Source organism: Mytilus galloprovincialis, chromosome 4 (genome assembly GCF_965363235.1).
Source record: "Mytilus galloprovincialis chromosome 4, xbMytGall1.hap1.1, whole genome shotgun sequence".
NCBI lineage: Eukaryota > Metazoa > Mollusca > Bivalvia > Mytilida > Mytilidae > Mytilus > Mytilus galloprovincialis.
In genome coordinates, this window is record NC_134841.1 from 80861567 (window position 1) to 80875430 (window position 13864).

At 32.6% G+C, this 13864-nt stretch overlaps 1 protein-coding gene across 1 annotated transcript in view; it reads right to left on the minus strand.

Annotated features, from left to right (window-relative positions):
* The window catches only part of LOC143073094 (uncharacterized), a 112939-nt gene that overhangs the window by 93747 nt on the left and 5328 nt on the right, over positions 1-13864 (minus strand). The window contains exons 2-4 of the mRNA XM_076248409.1: positions 12826-13170; positions 6119-6174; positions 2774-3001 (exon numbers count right to left, since the gene is read on the minus strand). Of these exons, the coding sequence (XP_076104524.1) occupies positions 2774-3001; positions 6119-6174; positions 12826-13170 (629 nt within the window). The remainder of the gene's footprint in view (positions 1-2773; positions 3002-6118; positions 6175-12825; positions 13171-13864) is intronic.

Sequence of the window (13864 nt, forward strand, 5' to 3'; positions counted from 1 at the left end):
ATTATTATTAGACTCCTGTGATATAACATCTCCAGCACAAATGTTCAGTTGTATACTCTTTTGTCGATCATAATTGACGATGCATCGTGGAGATCTTCAGATGAATAACCACAAATAAAAAATACATTGCATTCATTGTTCTTGTTAATCCAGCACAACTTTCATATGACTGGTTATTTTACTTTTGTTCAGTTGTGACTTATAAATCTTTAACCTGACGAAATAGTTTAAGATCTGAAAATTCGTTTGGACAGTATTTGTGCCATTTTGCCTTAAGCCTCTGGAGTGTGTGCATTTTCATAGTATGCATTCAATGTTCCAAATTGAGCGATAGGAGGAACCAATTCGATGCGTACTATCTTTGTATGCTAGCATGAAAGGACTGATTACCAAGTCAAATGTCTATGTCTGTTCTCTTTGTGTCTACTTGGCATTGTTAATTCTTACATGTCCTCTCTTGGCGTCCAAGACATTATTTCCAGTCTATTTGTCCATTAGGTTTATCAGCCATAGTCTTTTCTATATCTAACATTTTAATCCTTTTCGAAAAAGTGTGATCATAAATTATAATATATATATGTAATGTAATTTCTGTGGTAAAAAGTCACTAAGCCAAACCTGTAAGTTGAAGAAAATTGGAATCATATATCTCTTTTTTGTACCTCTTTTTTGTAAACATGTGCTTGCCTTTTTTGATACTTGATGATTATCCAATTTAAATAACAACAGTCATATATAACATGTATAATAATAGTTTTGCTAAACTAGTTGTAAATACGTTTAAACGTTAAGAATAAATGCAAATAACAAAGAATTAAAAATAGCGAATATGATATTTTCGAAATTCTTGTAATAAAAATGTCCACCATTAAAGATGGCTAACAATACTTCAATGCTGGAAGTCCTCAAATGATAGTATTTGTCATTTGTGATGAATATACCATGTGTTATAAAAATTGGTAGAGCAATTTTTGTTCGTAATTTTCTAAAACGACTGGACTATATCGGAACCCCTGGGGAGCGTATGAGTCCTGTGTTAAATTAATAAAATGTAAACGTAAAAGTTTAAATGGTTGCAGAAGACCATGCAAATGTTTCAAGACAGTATTAAATTGTACTACTCTATGTAAATTTTGAGGACAATGTGAATTGACATAAAAGAACGAGACAGCTATTGTATTGTTTGACAGATCATATTTGTGTGATATTGTGAACGTCAATTGAGAACATTTGAGCAAATGATATTCTAATGACATTACTTGTATGATATGATACTCATTATGTCTGCCAAAAAGGTTTTCCAAAAACCAATAATAACCAAATGATTTATTTTCATCAATTGTGAATTGGAGATCTACCTATTTTGGCTTAACTTTGAATTTCAAGATTTTTCAAAATAGCCGCCAGTCTTTATGTGTAACATTTTGTTCATTAAGGCAATTGGTGTAAGCACTGTCACTCTTTTTACCAAGTTTCATGTAATTTATATATCTTAATCTATATAAATTTTAGGAATTGTGAAGTTTTTTTCGAAATCAAACGTCCGCCATTTTGAAAATGGCCGCCTTTCCCGCCAATTTCAACTTTCGAAGTGGGTTCATAGCTGAAAATGGTTTACATGACCTATACTACTATTATGCATAATTTCATGCTTTTACCACTTTGAGCAATTTTAAAATCGACTAGACTAAAACAAAGAACACACATTTAGACAAGAATAGAAACCATGCCAAAAATTCTGCTTTGCTGATGGTAACTTGTTTATTGAACAGTCTTGTTGTTTATAATTACATCTATCCATAATGAACTTTGCCCAGTAGTTTCAAGGGAAAATACCTTTGTAAAATTACAAAAGATTTACGAAAATATGTGAAAAAATGTCTTTCAAGGGCACTTATTCCGGAAGGGGTCAATTGATAATTTTGATTATGTTGACTTATTTGTCGATCTGACTTTGCTGAACATTTTTGCTGTTTCCAGTTTATCTCTATCTATTAGAATATTCAAGATAATCACCCCAAACGGCAAATTTTCCTTAAATGTACCAATTTAGGGTTAGCAACCAAACAAGTTTATTTTTATGCGTCTGATAAATTCAAGGCAGATAGATAATCAATTTATTTCGCTCATTTTAGACAAAATGTGAATAATTTGGCCCCGTAGGTAAAGATAAGAAGATATTTGTAAAGATTACAAAAATATACGAAAACAAATTTGAAAAATTGACAAATGACTCTTTGTGGGGTAAATTGACAATTTTGATCACGTTGATTTATTTTGTAGTTCTAATTTGCCGTTTATTATAGTTTATCTGTATCTAGTATTATATCCAAGATAATGACCAAATACTGCAAATTTCTTAAAAATACCAGGAGCAGATATAAAGCTAATTTGAAATAAATTCCATCTCAATCCTTAATATTTCATCCTTTACGATACAATTTTACTATCCTATTAACATAAATACACATGTCTTTCTTCCCATAACACGGCCAAAATATGTTAATTATATACTGAATATAGATGACATATAAGCATCTCATTAACATAATATGATTCAAAATATGTATGTAAAAAAAAAAGCATTGGATGATAGGCCACCATCTATCAATCACATATTCTAAATGTCGAACAACTCTGTCTGGCTGATTGTTTGATACATATATGTATCTTTAGTCTTTTTGAAAATTATAACATAGTCGTTATACTATTTTATTACTTAAGATGAGTCTTTGTTTAGACGAAACTCATAAACACACAAAATAATCAATACCTGACTTGGCCATGAAGCAAGGGCACCATGAAAGACAAATCTACAATCTAAATCGTAACCATTTGTGATTACAACTTCTTCTGAAGAAAGTTTAGATTTAGATCTTTCTTTCATTATATCATTGCATTCGTCTTGTATCTTGTTGCCAGCCAGTTTCAGAATGGTTCCTGAAACAGCTCCATAATTCAAAAGTAAGTCCTCATGTGTGCTGTTTATTATGGCATCACACTACAAGAGAGATTGAACTGCTTGATTAGTGAACATGCATATTTTGTTACCAATCCGTATCAAACATAAACATTTTTGCAAAAGAGGACATCGATTAAATGTCTTATCATGTTAAACCAATAATATACCAGCTATATATGAAGAAGATTTGAAATATCGTGGGGTTTTACAAAGATTAACATAACAAAATCGCATTGTCTCCTCTGGCACCTCAATGTTACAATACCTTTGCATATACACTTCATAATTGGCGCAATTTATTTTTGCGATTTTGTTCTATCCGCGAAAATAAGCGAAAATTAACATCCCGCGAAAATAACCCCCTATCTACTATTCAAGTGAAACAAGACAGGCAATGATTGATATGCAGGTGCGGATTAAGATTTTGAGAAGGGGGAGTAAACAACAACGATAGCAGTGAAATTCGTCTAAAGTCTATGTATTACCATATATTTTGATCCAAACGGTAGGAACTCTTGCCTCTTCCCCTCCCCAAATACGCCTTAGTTATCAAAGGTCTGCATAGGAAAAGAACAACTGAACAATATAAATCATAATTTTCCTACGCGATAAAGTGGGTGTTGTTGCCTTTATAATATATTGCTCAAGTCACTTGTACATTTGTATTTAGTGGATGTTTTATAAAATAGTAAAACAATGCAGGCATTTTAACTAGCAATTAAATATAGATAATTTCTCATGTTCCGATCCGAAAGCATTAGTGGGTGTTGGTTTATTTCTAATAACATGTGGTTTTCATAAAATGTTAGTAATTAGGCCATTAGTACTTTCTTTCGACGTTCGAATTGTTAACGTTTTTCATGTTATGGCCTTTTATCTGACTTCAACAGTACAAGTTTATCTTACTACATTTTTTTAATTTTTTTTTATTGTTGGTTCATTTTTGACATATTTGTTTTTCGTAAAACATCCTAAACTAAGCCATTTTTCTCGTTTGAATCGTTTCAAAATTTTCATGTTGTGACTATTGTAACTAACTGATGCGGTATGAGTTTTTCTAAACTGTATTAATTTTTGTAATAATTTGTTTTTATCTGTTATATAATCAATTAGAAGAGCAAATTTTCAGACAGCTTTTAAATGAGAAAAAAATATTTGAAAAAATATTCTGTGGCCATGCACACCTCCATTAAGTGTTTGAACATTCTATAAAATAATAAAGTTGTACCTCCAAAACTGCAGAAGGAGATAACAAAAAATGAAATTTGACAAATCTCTAATACTAGTGGTTTAATCACTCAAAAGCAGGACTAACTTGTTTACATATTAACCTGAAGCAAGCAGATGTCAAAATAAACAAAACTATTAAGTCATGCTTGCTGGATACGGTATGAGAAATGAGCTAGAGGAATAATTTGAGGTTATGATGTTCGAAGAAAAGTATTTAGCTGGGCACTTTTGCTCCGAACCTAGTGTCCGTCGTCAGTGTAAAAGACAGACATAACGGAATAACACACCAGCAACCAGTGCAACTGAGTAACTGAATATTACAAATGAACTTCGAAGCCTTCTCATTCCTTTTTTGTGTCATTTTCTCAATTAACTTATTTTTTTCAAAACACATTCAACTTGTATCAAAAGGTATTTTGATTACACAACATGTGTTGGTTCTCTGAAAGACACCTAAAATGCCCCCTGGTATACAAGAGCTATCCAAAGTGTACAAGGATGACCTGCCATGCATTGGTTATTTAAAAAGCGAGAACCATATATATGAGAAAAGGAAATCAAAAGACAGTCCGACTGATCATAAGCTCCCTAGCACCGAGATAGAGACGCCCCAGGTTTGTAACAAAAGATTTTATGCGAACATTTTTCTTCTTAAAACTTCATGTACACTACCAGTTACAACAACAGAATGTGTAACATACGGTCTTACAGCTCTTCCAAACTATTGAAGACCTATTTGCGATAAACCATGACAAGCGAGAGACTTAATGGCCATACTTAAATGCATATTCATAGGACCACAGTGCAGTGAGCGATCAGCATGACAGAGCCTATAACAGCAGGATGAAATTATCAACAAAAGACTTTTTAAGATAACTTTGTACATTCAATAATTGCCATTTCCTTCCATTGAAGTATTTATATCTGTAATTCGATAATTTAACTCATTTAAAATAAAAGTGAACAAAAAGTGAACCAATTATTGAAAAACATAAGGAAAACTTCTATAATTTAAAAAAAACGCTTCAAAAAATTCTTTAAGCCCTTGATGCGCACCTGTTCGGCAGCAGCACATTGCAAAGGAAAGAAAAATCCGCGATACAAAAAGGCGAACAAATTTAAACATGCAAAGGAAGATAGATAATTTAAATGGTTTCCGAAAGAAAAAAATTAACACAAAAATCATTTCACAACTGGTATGACAACGTTTTATAAATAAATGCAAGCTCATGGAAAATATAAAAAAAATAACATATCTCGATCAACTCACTAATTGTTATCACGTGCTGCATGTACCTCCCGTGTAAATGTTTTTAAAAATCATGATCGGTAAACATTGGCAGCATAAACCCGAAAGTTAATTAGCAGCAATAAGTAATGATCAACATTGACTGAGTGAAATACCCGAATGATACATTATGGTTCCTTAATAATTATATAAATAGACTTCCATACTGTACTTGGTTTGGCATAAACACGTATGCATGAACTGGTTCAATAATTTCCAAACATTATAATTACGACTAAAAGAGAGGAGACGATTCCAACGGGATATTCAAACTCAGAAGTCGAAAACAAGCTGACAATCAATGTCAAAAGACGAATATATGACAAACAATGGCATATTTAATTTAAAACAAAATTAACAAAGAAAAGTAAAGACTGAGCAACACAAACTCCACCATAAACCAGGATTGATCACATTAGCTCCGGAAGGGTAAGCATATCTTGCTTCACTTGCTGATTCGTCATGTTGCTCATATAGGTACAAACCCAGTGAAAATTCGAATTCGAAAGGTTTCGGGGGAAAGAGAAGGGGATTGTGGTGACGACAATTTGACATAACGGTCAACCGAAATTAATTCGTTTCAAATAACTTTTTAATTATAATTTAAGTGTATTATCTTGTATGCTAACATACTGTACCTTCATCCTTGCCAGTTGGCCGATTTCAATTTTTGTTTCAATTCTGCGAGGACGACCTAGAAAAATTAAAAATAATACGATAAGAAACTTATAACATCGGGTGCTGTTATCATTATTATAAAATTTACTATTGTCTATTATCATAAGAGGCATCAGTATCGGAGTCGTCTAAGTAGTGCAACTACCGTATCACTAGCTGCGGAACCGTAGCTCTTAGGTCCTTATGTTATTTTTTGACTATTTGCGGACGATCTATGGTTCGCAAATAGTCAAAAAATAACATAAGGACCTAAGAGCTACGGTTCCGCAGATACCGTATCACTAGCCTGTCAACACTCTGGTTGTGAATTCGTCATTTGTTTATGAGCTTTTCGTTTAGAATATTTTGGGTATTTTTGTTATTTTGCTTTTTCCTGACAAAATTCTCTCCGGGTACCCGTCTTACTCTACCAATAAAAACTTCCCACCACAATATAGCCAATAGTGCTGAAAGTTGAGTTAAACACCATTACAAAATATAAACAATTTAACTTTATATATGTGGATAAAATTAGAAAATGTATGTATTATTTGTATTTTAAAATTCTCGATTCTGCTTAATTTGATTATTGTTCCCATAGAACGACTAGCATAAACTAGACCTACACAACCAATATATCTAGATGGACTTTCAAGTAAAATGTACATGCATGTGAAAGATTTCAACGGATTGGGGTTGAGTATTTAGATATCACGACAAATACATTGCATTTTGTACAAAGACCATAATTCTGCAACAAAATCAATCGGCCGGAACAAATTTCGAACTTGATCTGAAACTTTTCATGATAGAACAATTATATACCAATTTTCAAACCAATATCTTCAAGCATGACGAAAAAAATTGCGAAAAAAAACCCAGATTATGCTTTTGAATTTTCATCAGACCGGAACAAATTCCGAACTGGAATTGAAACATGTCATGATAAAACAATACACTAAATATCAAATCAATATCTTCATGCAATAAGAAAAAATTGTGAAACTGATTTGCCGGACTGACGGATGGACATATATATAGACAGACAGACTTCGTCAGTAGGGGACTTACAAAAGCAAGTAAAATTCGTAAACAGTCAAAGTACTTTGAAAGATTCAGCGATTGGCTCAATCGTAAAACCTTTTACAGTCACTGATTTATTCCGTTTCTCATGTTTTAACATTACACTTTAAACTGCAATATCATTTTAAAAATAATAATAATAATAGGCTCAAAGAAAATTTAGTTTATATTGCGGCAACTTTTGATATCGCATAATATATTGATGTTTGGCATGGTATGGTGTAAAATTTGAATTCAGTAAGAACTAATTGTAATTAAATTTTAGTTCTTTTAAAATTGTATCATTTACAAAAGTAAATGTCAGCTAGCAACTTGATCCTGCAAGACTTTTTTTTAAATCTTGAACAAATCAATAAACACGACACTGAAAATGTGTCGACACGAATACCACTAAAACTTCAGGTAAACAACAGGTTCTCTGGAGGGTCCACTATATTCTGCTCTAACATATTATGCTGTTTATGTTACATACACTGTATGGTGATAAGAAACATTCCTTAACTCCCTATTCTTGCAAAAGAGAACGGGATTGTGGGAACGACCATTGAAACATATCCGTGGTCATATTTGATACAGATATTTTATAAGAGTCAACCAACTCTATTAAGTTTGTGAAGTTCTTATTTATAGTGTGTGTCTTGAAAGAAGGTTGGTTGACAAATTGATATTCCTCTGTTTAATATTTGTGGCGATTTCAACTTTCCAATAGTCACCTTTAAAGCAAATTTGAACATAAAACTTAAAAGCACTCTGCATCTTAAATTTAAATGCATATTTTTAAGGTTTATCGACTTTTCTGGCGAAAAGTCGAAACTTGAACACAGACAATTATATATGTTTAACTGTAAATATGTGCAAGTAGATACCGAATGGTAGAGGGAGTAACAGCAATGTATATACAGAGCATTGGAGCTGCGCATGACATTATGATTAAATGTCAATTTGACAAATGGTAGAGGAAGTATCATTACTCTATATATTATACAGCAGCACCATGAGCGCATGATACGCCCGACGCTTTATTAAGAATAAATGGAGAATGTGTCCACATGGACACATATTATGCCCCCGCTTGATTACAACATCTTAAAAGGACATAATTCAAGAACAATCAAAGTTACGCTACCGAAATTTGTACTTTGTGTATAGGTTACCTAATGTTTGGTTGGCGCAAACCTAAGTTACAGAACCATAATTATTGTTTTTCAATTTTTCGATTCATAAAGGGCCATAACTCGATAAATAGTTAAAGTGACGCCACCAAAGTTCAACTTGATCTGTGTTTTGTGGTAATAGGCACCTTAACCTAATTATAATGGTTTACTTTTATAAATTGTGACTTGGATGGAGAGTTGTCTCATTGGCACTCATACCAGATCTTCCTATATCTATTGTGTATAAGTTTGATAACATTTGGTTGATGCAACTTATAAAAGTAAGGGAACGGAAACTAAAAAAATTGCGTTTTTTCCATTCATTAAGGGGCAAAAATCCAGAACGGTGAAAGTTTTCCCACCAAATTTCAAACTTTATCTGTATTTTGTGGTAATAAGCATTGTGTATAAGTTTCATAACATTTGGTTAAGGTGAACTAAAGTTAGAGAACGGAATCTAAAGATTTTGCAATTTTTCCATTTATAAAGGGGCCTAACTCTAGAATGATTGTTTTGTGTCCTTTGGTCTTTTGTGGAGAGTTGTATCACTGACAATCATACCACATCTTTTTTTTATATTAAGTAAGAGAACGGAAACTACAAATTTGGTATTTTTTTCCGTTTCTAGAGGGCAAACTCAAGTTGGAAAACGGAAACCAATTTTTGGGCGTATACAAGTACAGACGGACAATGGTAAAACTTAATTCCCCCTCCGCTACGGCGGGGGGATCAAAATAAAGTTCAATAATAAATTCGCATTTTTCATATAAGAAATTTATAATAAAAATTAATGAGAGAGTATTATAATATATATACATAAACCAGTCAATAAAAATCTGAAAACGCTTTAAAGCACTTTAAGGTATTGTGCAGCCCTTCTAAAACTCAAACTGACCACACGCACGATACACGCACGCACGGTGAATGCACAATGAATGCACGAAAACAAAAAATCACCCTTCTATATGAATAAAATCCCACAACTTGGAAACACATATATTTGGGTTATTGTCCGACATGTTGACGGACGGACGGACAGACAAACAACGGTTCACCATAATCAGTCCAGTAAACGAGCCTATAAGGAAAACCTGTTCTACTTATGAAAATATGGTTCCTCTACATTGGTAGTTTAAAGAGAGTATAAGTTAGATTAGATTAGACTTGCTTTATAATATTGCGTAATGTCTGTAGATCTAAAACATATGTTTGTTAAATTAGTGAAGAATAATGAGTTATAAAACAAATATTTCCGTTTTGTTTCAGTTAACCAAATTAACGCAGAGTGACGGCTCTTGGACTTTCGTGTGGATTGTTAAGATCTTTTTTCTAAACGTTCTGTCACACTGTGGCTATTTTATTTAGCATGTTAACGTATAATAGTTATGTCTTGCAGTGAGAGTTTGCATTCGTTTTTATATGTCGATCTTTTATGAAACTTCGATCATTTAGCACGTAAATGCTTCTTGTCAGATTTGGTTTGCAATGCATGTAGATCTTTAATTGATTTTTATGCATGATAAGTGTCACGATGACCAACAGATCTCATGTTAGATGGCAGAAACTTATAAAATTTCAATAAAAATTCTTGCTAGACAACTTTTGAAAAGCCTGTATATCTTAGAGTTATGACTTTCAGATCGCGGGCATACTTTTCCAAAAACGATTAATTGCTATATATAGAGTTGCGGAATTTCATTTGTGTCATTTTGATTTTTTCCTAAATTTTTGAAGTTTCCATGGAAACAGTAAACAAATGAATTTGAAAAAAAATATGGTTAAATATGGAACTTAAAAATGCAGCTTGTACGAATTAAATTGAAATAATGTAATGTAAGGCGTTATTATAATAGACTTGTTGACCAGCAACAGTATGTGCCTCTGTTTTAACCAATCAAAGATCTGAGCGGGAAAATTGACTTTTATTTTTTTTATCAGAAAATACATATTTGTAAGCATCACTTGAACGACTCATAAGTTGCACTGGAACGACGGGAAGTATCATATTATGATTCAACGAGATTGTCATTTGGTTAAGGCAAACTAAAGTTAGAGAACGAAAACGGAAAATTCAGCATTTTTTTTCGTTGAAAGAGCCGGGCAGAAATATAGAACGGTTCAAGTGACGCCACCAAAGTTCAAACTTGGTCTGTGTTTTGTGGCAATTAGCATTATGTATAAGTGTCATAACATTTGAACTGAAGTTAGAGAACGGAAACCAACTTTGGGACGTACATACAGACAGACAAAGGTAAAACTCAATGCCCCCTCCGCTACGACGAGACATAAAAAGTGTGGAAAGCTGATTATTTATGGTAATTTTGTAAGTCAAAGGACCATAACTCTGCACAAACTCATTAGACCGAAACACAATTTGTGAACTTAATCCTGTAACAGTAACTTGTTAAAATAAAACAATACACAAAATATCAAATCAATATCTTCAAGTAAAAAGAAACAAATGGGGAATGTGTACATGGGACACAGATGATGCCCACGCTTATATATATAAAGTAATTAAAGTACATATTCGCACAGAAGGGCAAAACTTGCTTTAGTTTATCAGCGGAAGGCAAAATTAAACATTGCGTTGTATAAACAGGCGGAAACCCAGTTGAAATAGAACAAAAGAATCGAATTTTTTTTTTTAGAGAAGACGATAAATGTAATTTTAACTATTGTAAAAAAAATATTTAAAAGTTAACATAAACAATCAAAATGACAGCTTTCGGCTAAATTACGAAGAATTTTACCATGAAAACACCGTCTGCATAAGTTTGCAATTTATCTATTACATAGTTAAGCTGAACAATTAGATATCAAGTCGACGACATGGATGTCTATTCAGTTGGATCTAAAAAATGCAAAACCTCCGATTTTTAAATAAAAAATAACACAGACAGAGAACATATCAATCTATTTGTTCCTTAATTCTCGTTTCTACACTTCCATTTTGTGACTCGAGAAATAATTTTAAAAAAATGGGTAACAATTGAACCTTCAAAAAAGAAAATCGGGTGCACCTTTTTATGTTATGGGTGTTTAAGAGGAATAATGTGTCTTTAAAAACGCAAAAAGCAAAAATATTTGATACATCATCTCATTTCAGATTCTGTCATTTTTATATATATCAAGGCTAGAGTGGGGTGCTCATTTTCGCCATATCTTTCCATGTTTTCTACAGTTTATGTTCAGGTCTATATGTTTTTGAAGTATACTAATATTTCTATATGAAGATAACTTCAAATGCAAAATATTCTTAAGCTTGAAAACATGTTTGTTTGAAAAGAATCATCTGAAAAGTTAGATTAAAGGGTGTTTGAAATTGACTGATGTTTTGTCAATGGGGGACACATATTCGCCGTTTTGACTTTATAACATTGGAAATTGAAAGTGCTATAAAAATGAAAATTCAAATATATGGGTCAAGTGAAATACCTTTCCAATGAATCACAAAAACAGAGTAGGTGTGTCCGAATAGCATTTTTTTTACTAAAAGTATACTTGATGACTGACTTTTAAGTTCGATCTTAAAAAATGCATATCTTCGATTTTTTGTGTGTGTGATATCTAGGGTTTAATAATAGTCTTCGACCACTAAAAATTTTTAGTCTGCCCTTCCACGAAATGTTGAATTAGAATTGTTTTTAATGTTTTTGAATTTTCGAAAATTCCACCTGACAACCGACCAGACAATAATTTTAAGTTGACTGAATGCAGACAAGTACATTAACTGATGCTCATAAGCTAGTAGATACATTACCACTGACATATAAGGATCGTAAAGGTGCTCTGATAATAAATGTATCGGTTTTCAAGAGGTAAATTGGCAGTGTGTCATCCCTTCAATTGCTTCCATTTTTATGATTGTAAAAATGAACTGGTGTAATAGGGAGATAATTTTGACGAAGTAGAAGCATGCATTGTAGTTGATTAAACTATAATCATAGACAAAGGAAGATATTAACTTCATTTAATAAAAAATACTTGATTGATATTTTTTTTAGGATTTTTTCCCATTTGTAAAGGAGTATAACTCTAGAACGGTAAAAGTGACGCTACCAAAATTCACACTTGATCTGTGTTTTGTGGTAAAAAGCATTGTGTATAAGTTTCAAAACATTTGTTTGAGGCAAACTAAAGTAAGAGAACGGAAACAAATTTTGGGACTAACTGATGGACGTAAAGACGGACAAAGGTAAAACTTAATATCCCCTGCTACTGCGGGGGCAAAACAAGTGTGGAAAACTCATTTACCGGACTAGTTTAAACATATTTTATTGTTCAAAATGACAAAAGGATCAGACACAAGTTTTACAACTTAGTAACGTCTTTACCGGACTGACGGATGGACAGACAGACAGACAAACGGAATGCAAAGCAAAAGTCCCCTTAGTCTTCGTTGGTATGGAACTTAACTATAATAACTGATTCTAATGGAAATTACTTACAAACCATATCAGCATAACTTTGTATAGCGTCTGATCCTTTTTCAAATTCATTCTTTGACGGTTCAAGAATTACTAATGGCAGACTAACATTGTGTCTACTTAAAGCCACTAAAACTTCTGGAAGGAATTTTTTCCATGACCATCCAATTTTTTCAGGTTCTCTCAAATTCAAAACCAAAAATAGGCAGATACTTTTTTGGTCCAGCTCCTTTCTCTTGAATAGGTCATCTAAGGCAGATCTTAAGATTTCTTTTTCTTTAGCGACACTTTCCTTCCATGGTGGAAGATACAGAGTAACTTCGGAGTACTTTGAATTGAAGCATACACTTGTCTCTCCGCGACGATCTACAACATCAAAAGACAATTAAACAAACATTCTGTGTGTACTGCATAGCAATACAGGTAAACCAGATGCTCCGCAGGGTGCAGCTTTATACGACCGCAGAGAACCCTGAACGGTTGGGGCAAGTATGGACACAACATTCAAGCTGGATTCAGCTCTAAATTTGGATTGTGATTAAATAGTTGACACAGCATAGGTTTCTATCACAGAATGAATGTGGTCTAATGAACTTAAAATTTTTGTTCTGCATTTGAGCAATTCACTTTGCTGTTGAATATGAATCCTCTCAAAAAAATGTTTGAAGAAATTTTCTTTTTATTTATGAAATCTGAAATGAGAAAAATTTGACCCCCCCCCCCAAATTTTTTTTCACATCCCCCTTTCCCTTATTCCAAAACTGATCTCAATTCAAATGTCTAATGGTCCCTAGCAATAACTACTCATTTAAATACATCATAAAATATTAAAATGTAAAAAAAGTGCTGGTTATCACTGAATGGTAAAGATTGTTTTAATTTATCAGTTGGTAGTAAAAGTGAATATACATTGTATATTGTATGAAACAATGATTTCAGTTGATTCAACTACTATTCTGGACAAAGAAAGATAACTCCAATTGAAAATTGCAATTAGATATTTCTTGCTATTGCGCAATACTGTGCAATTGAAAATATTTGCTATTGCACAATACTGTGC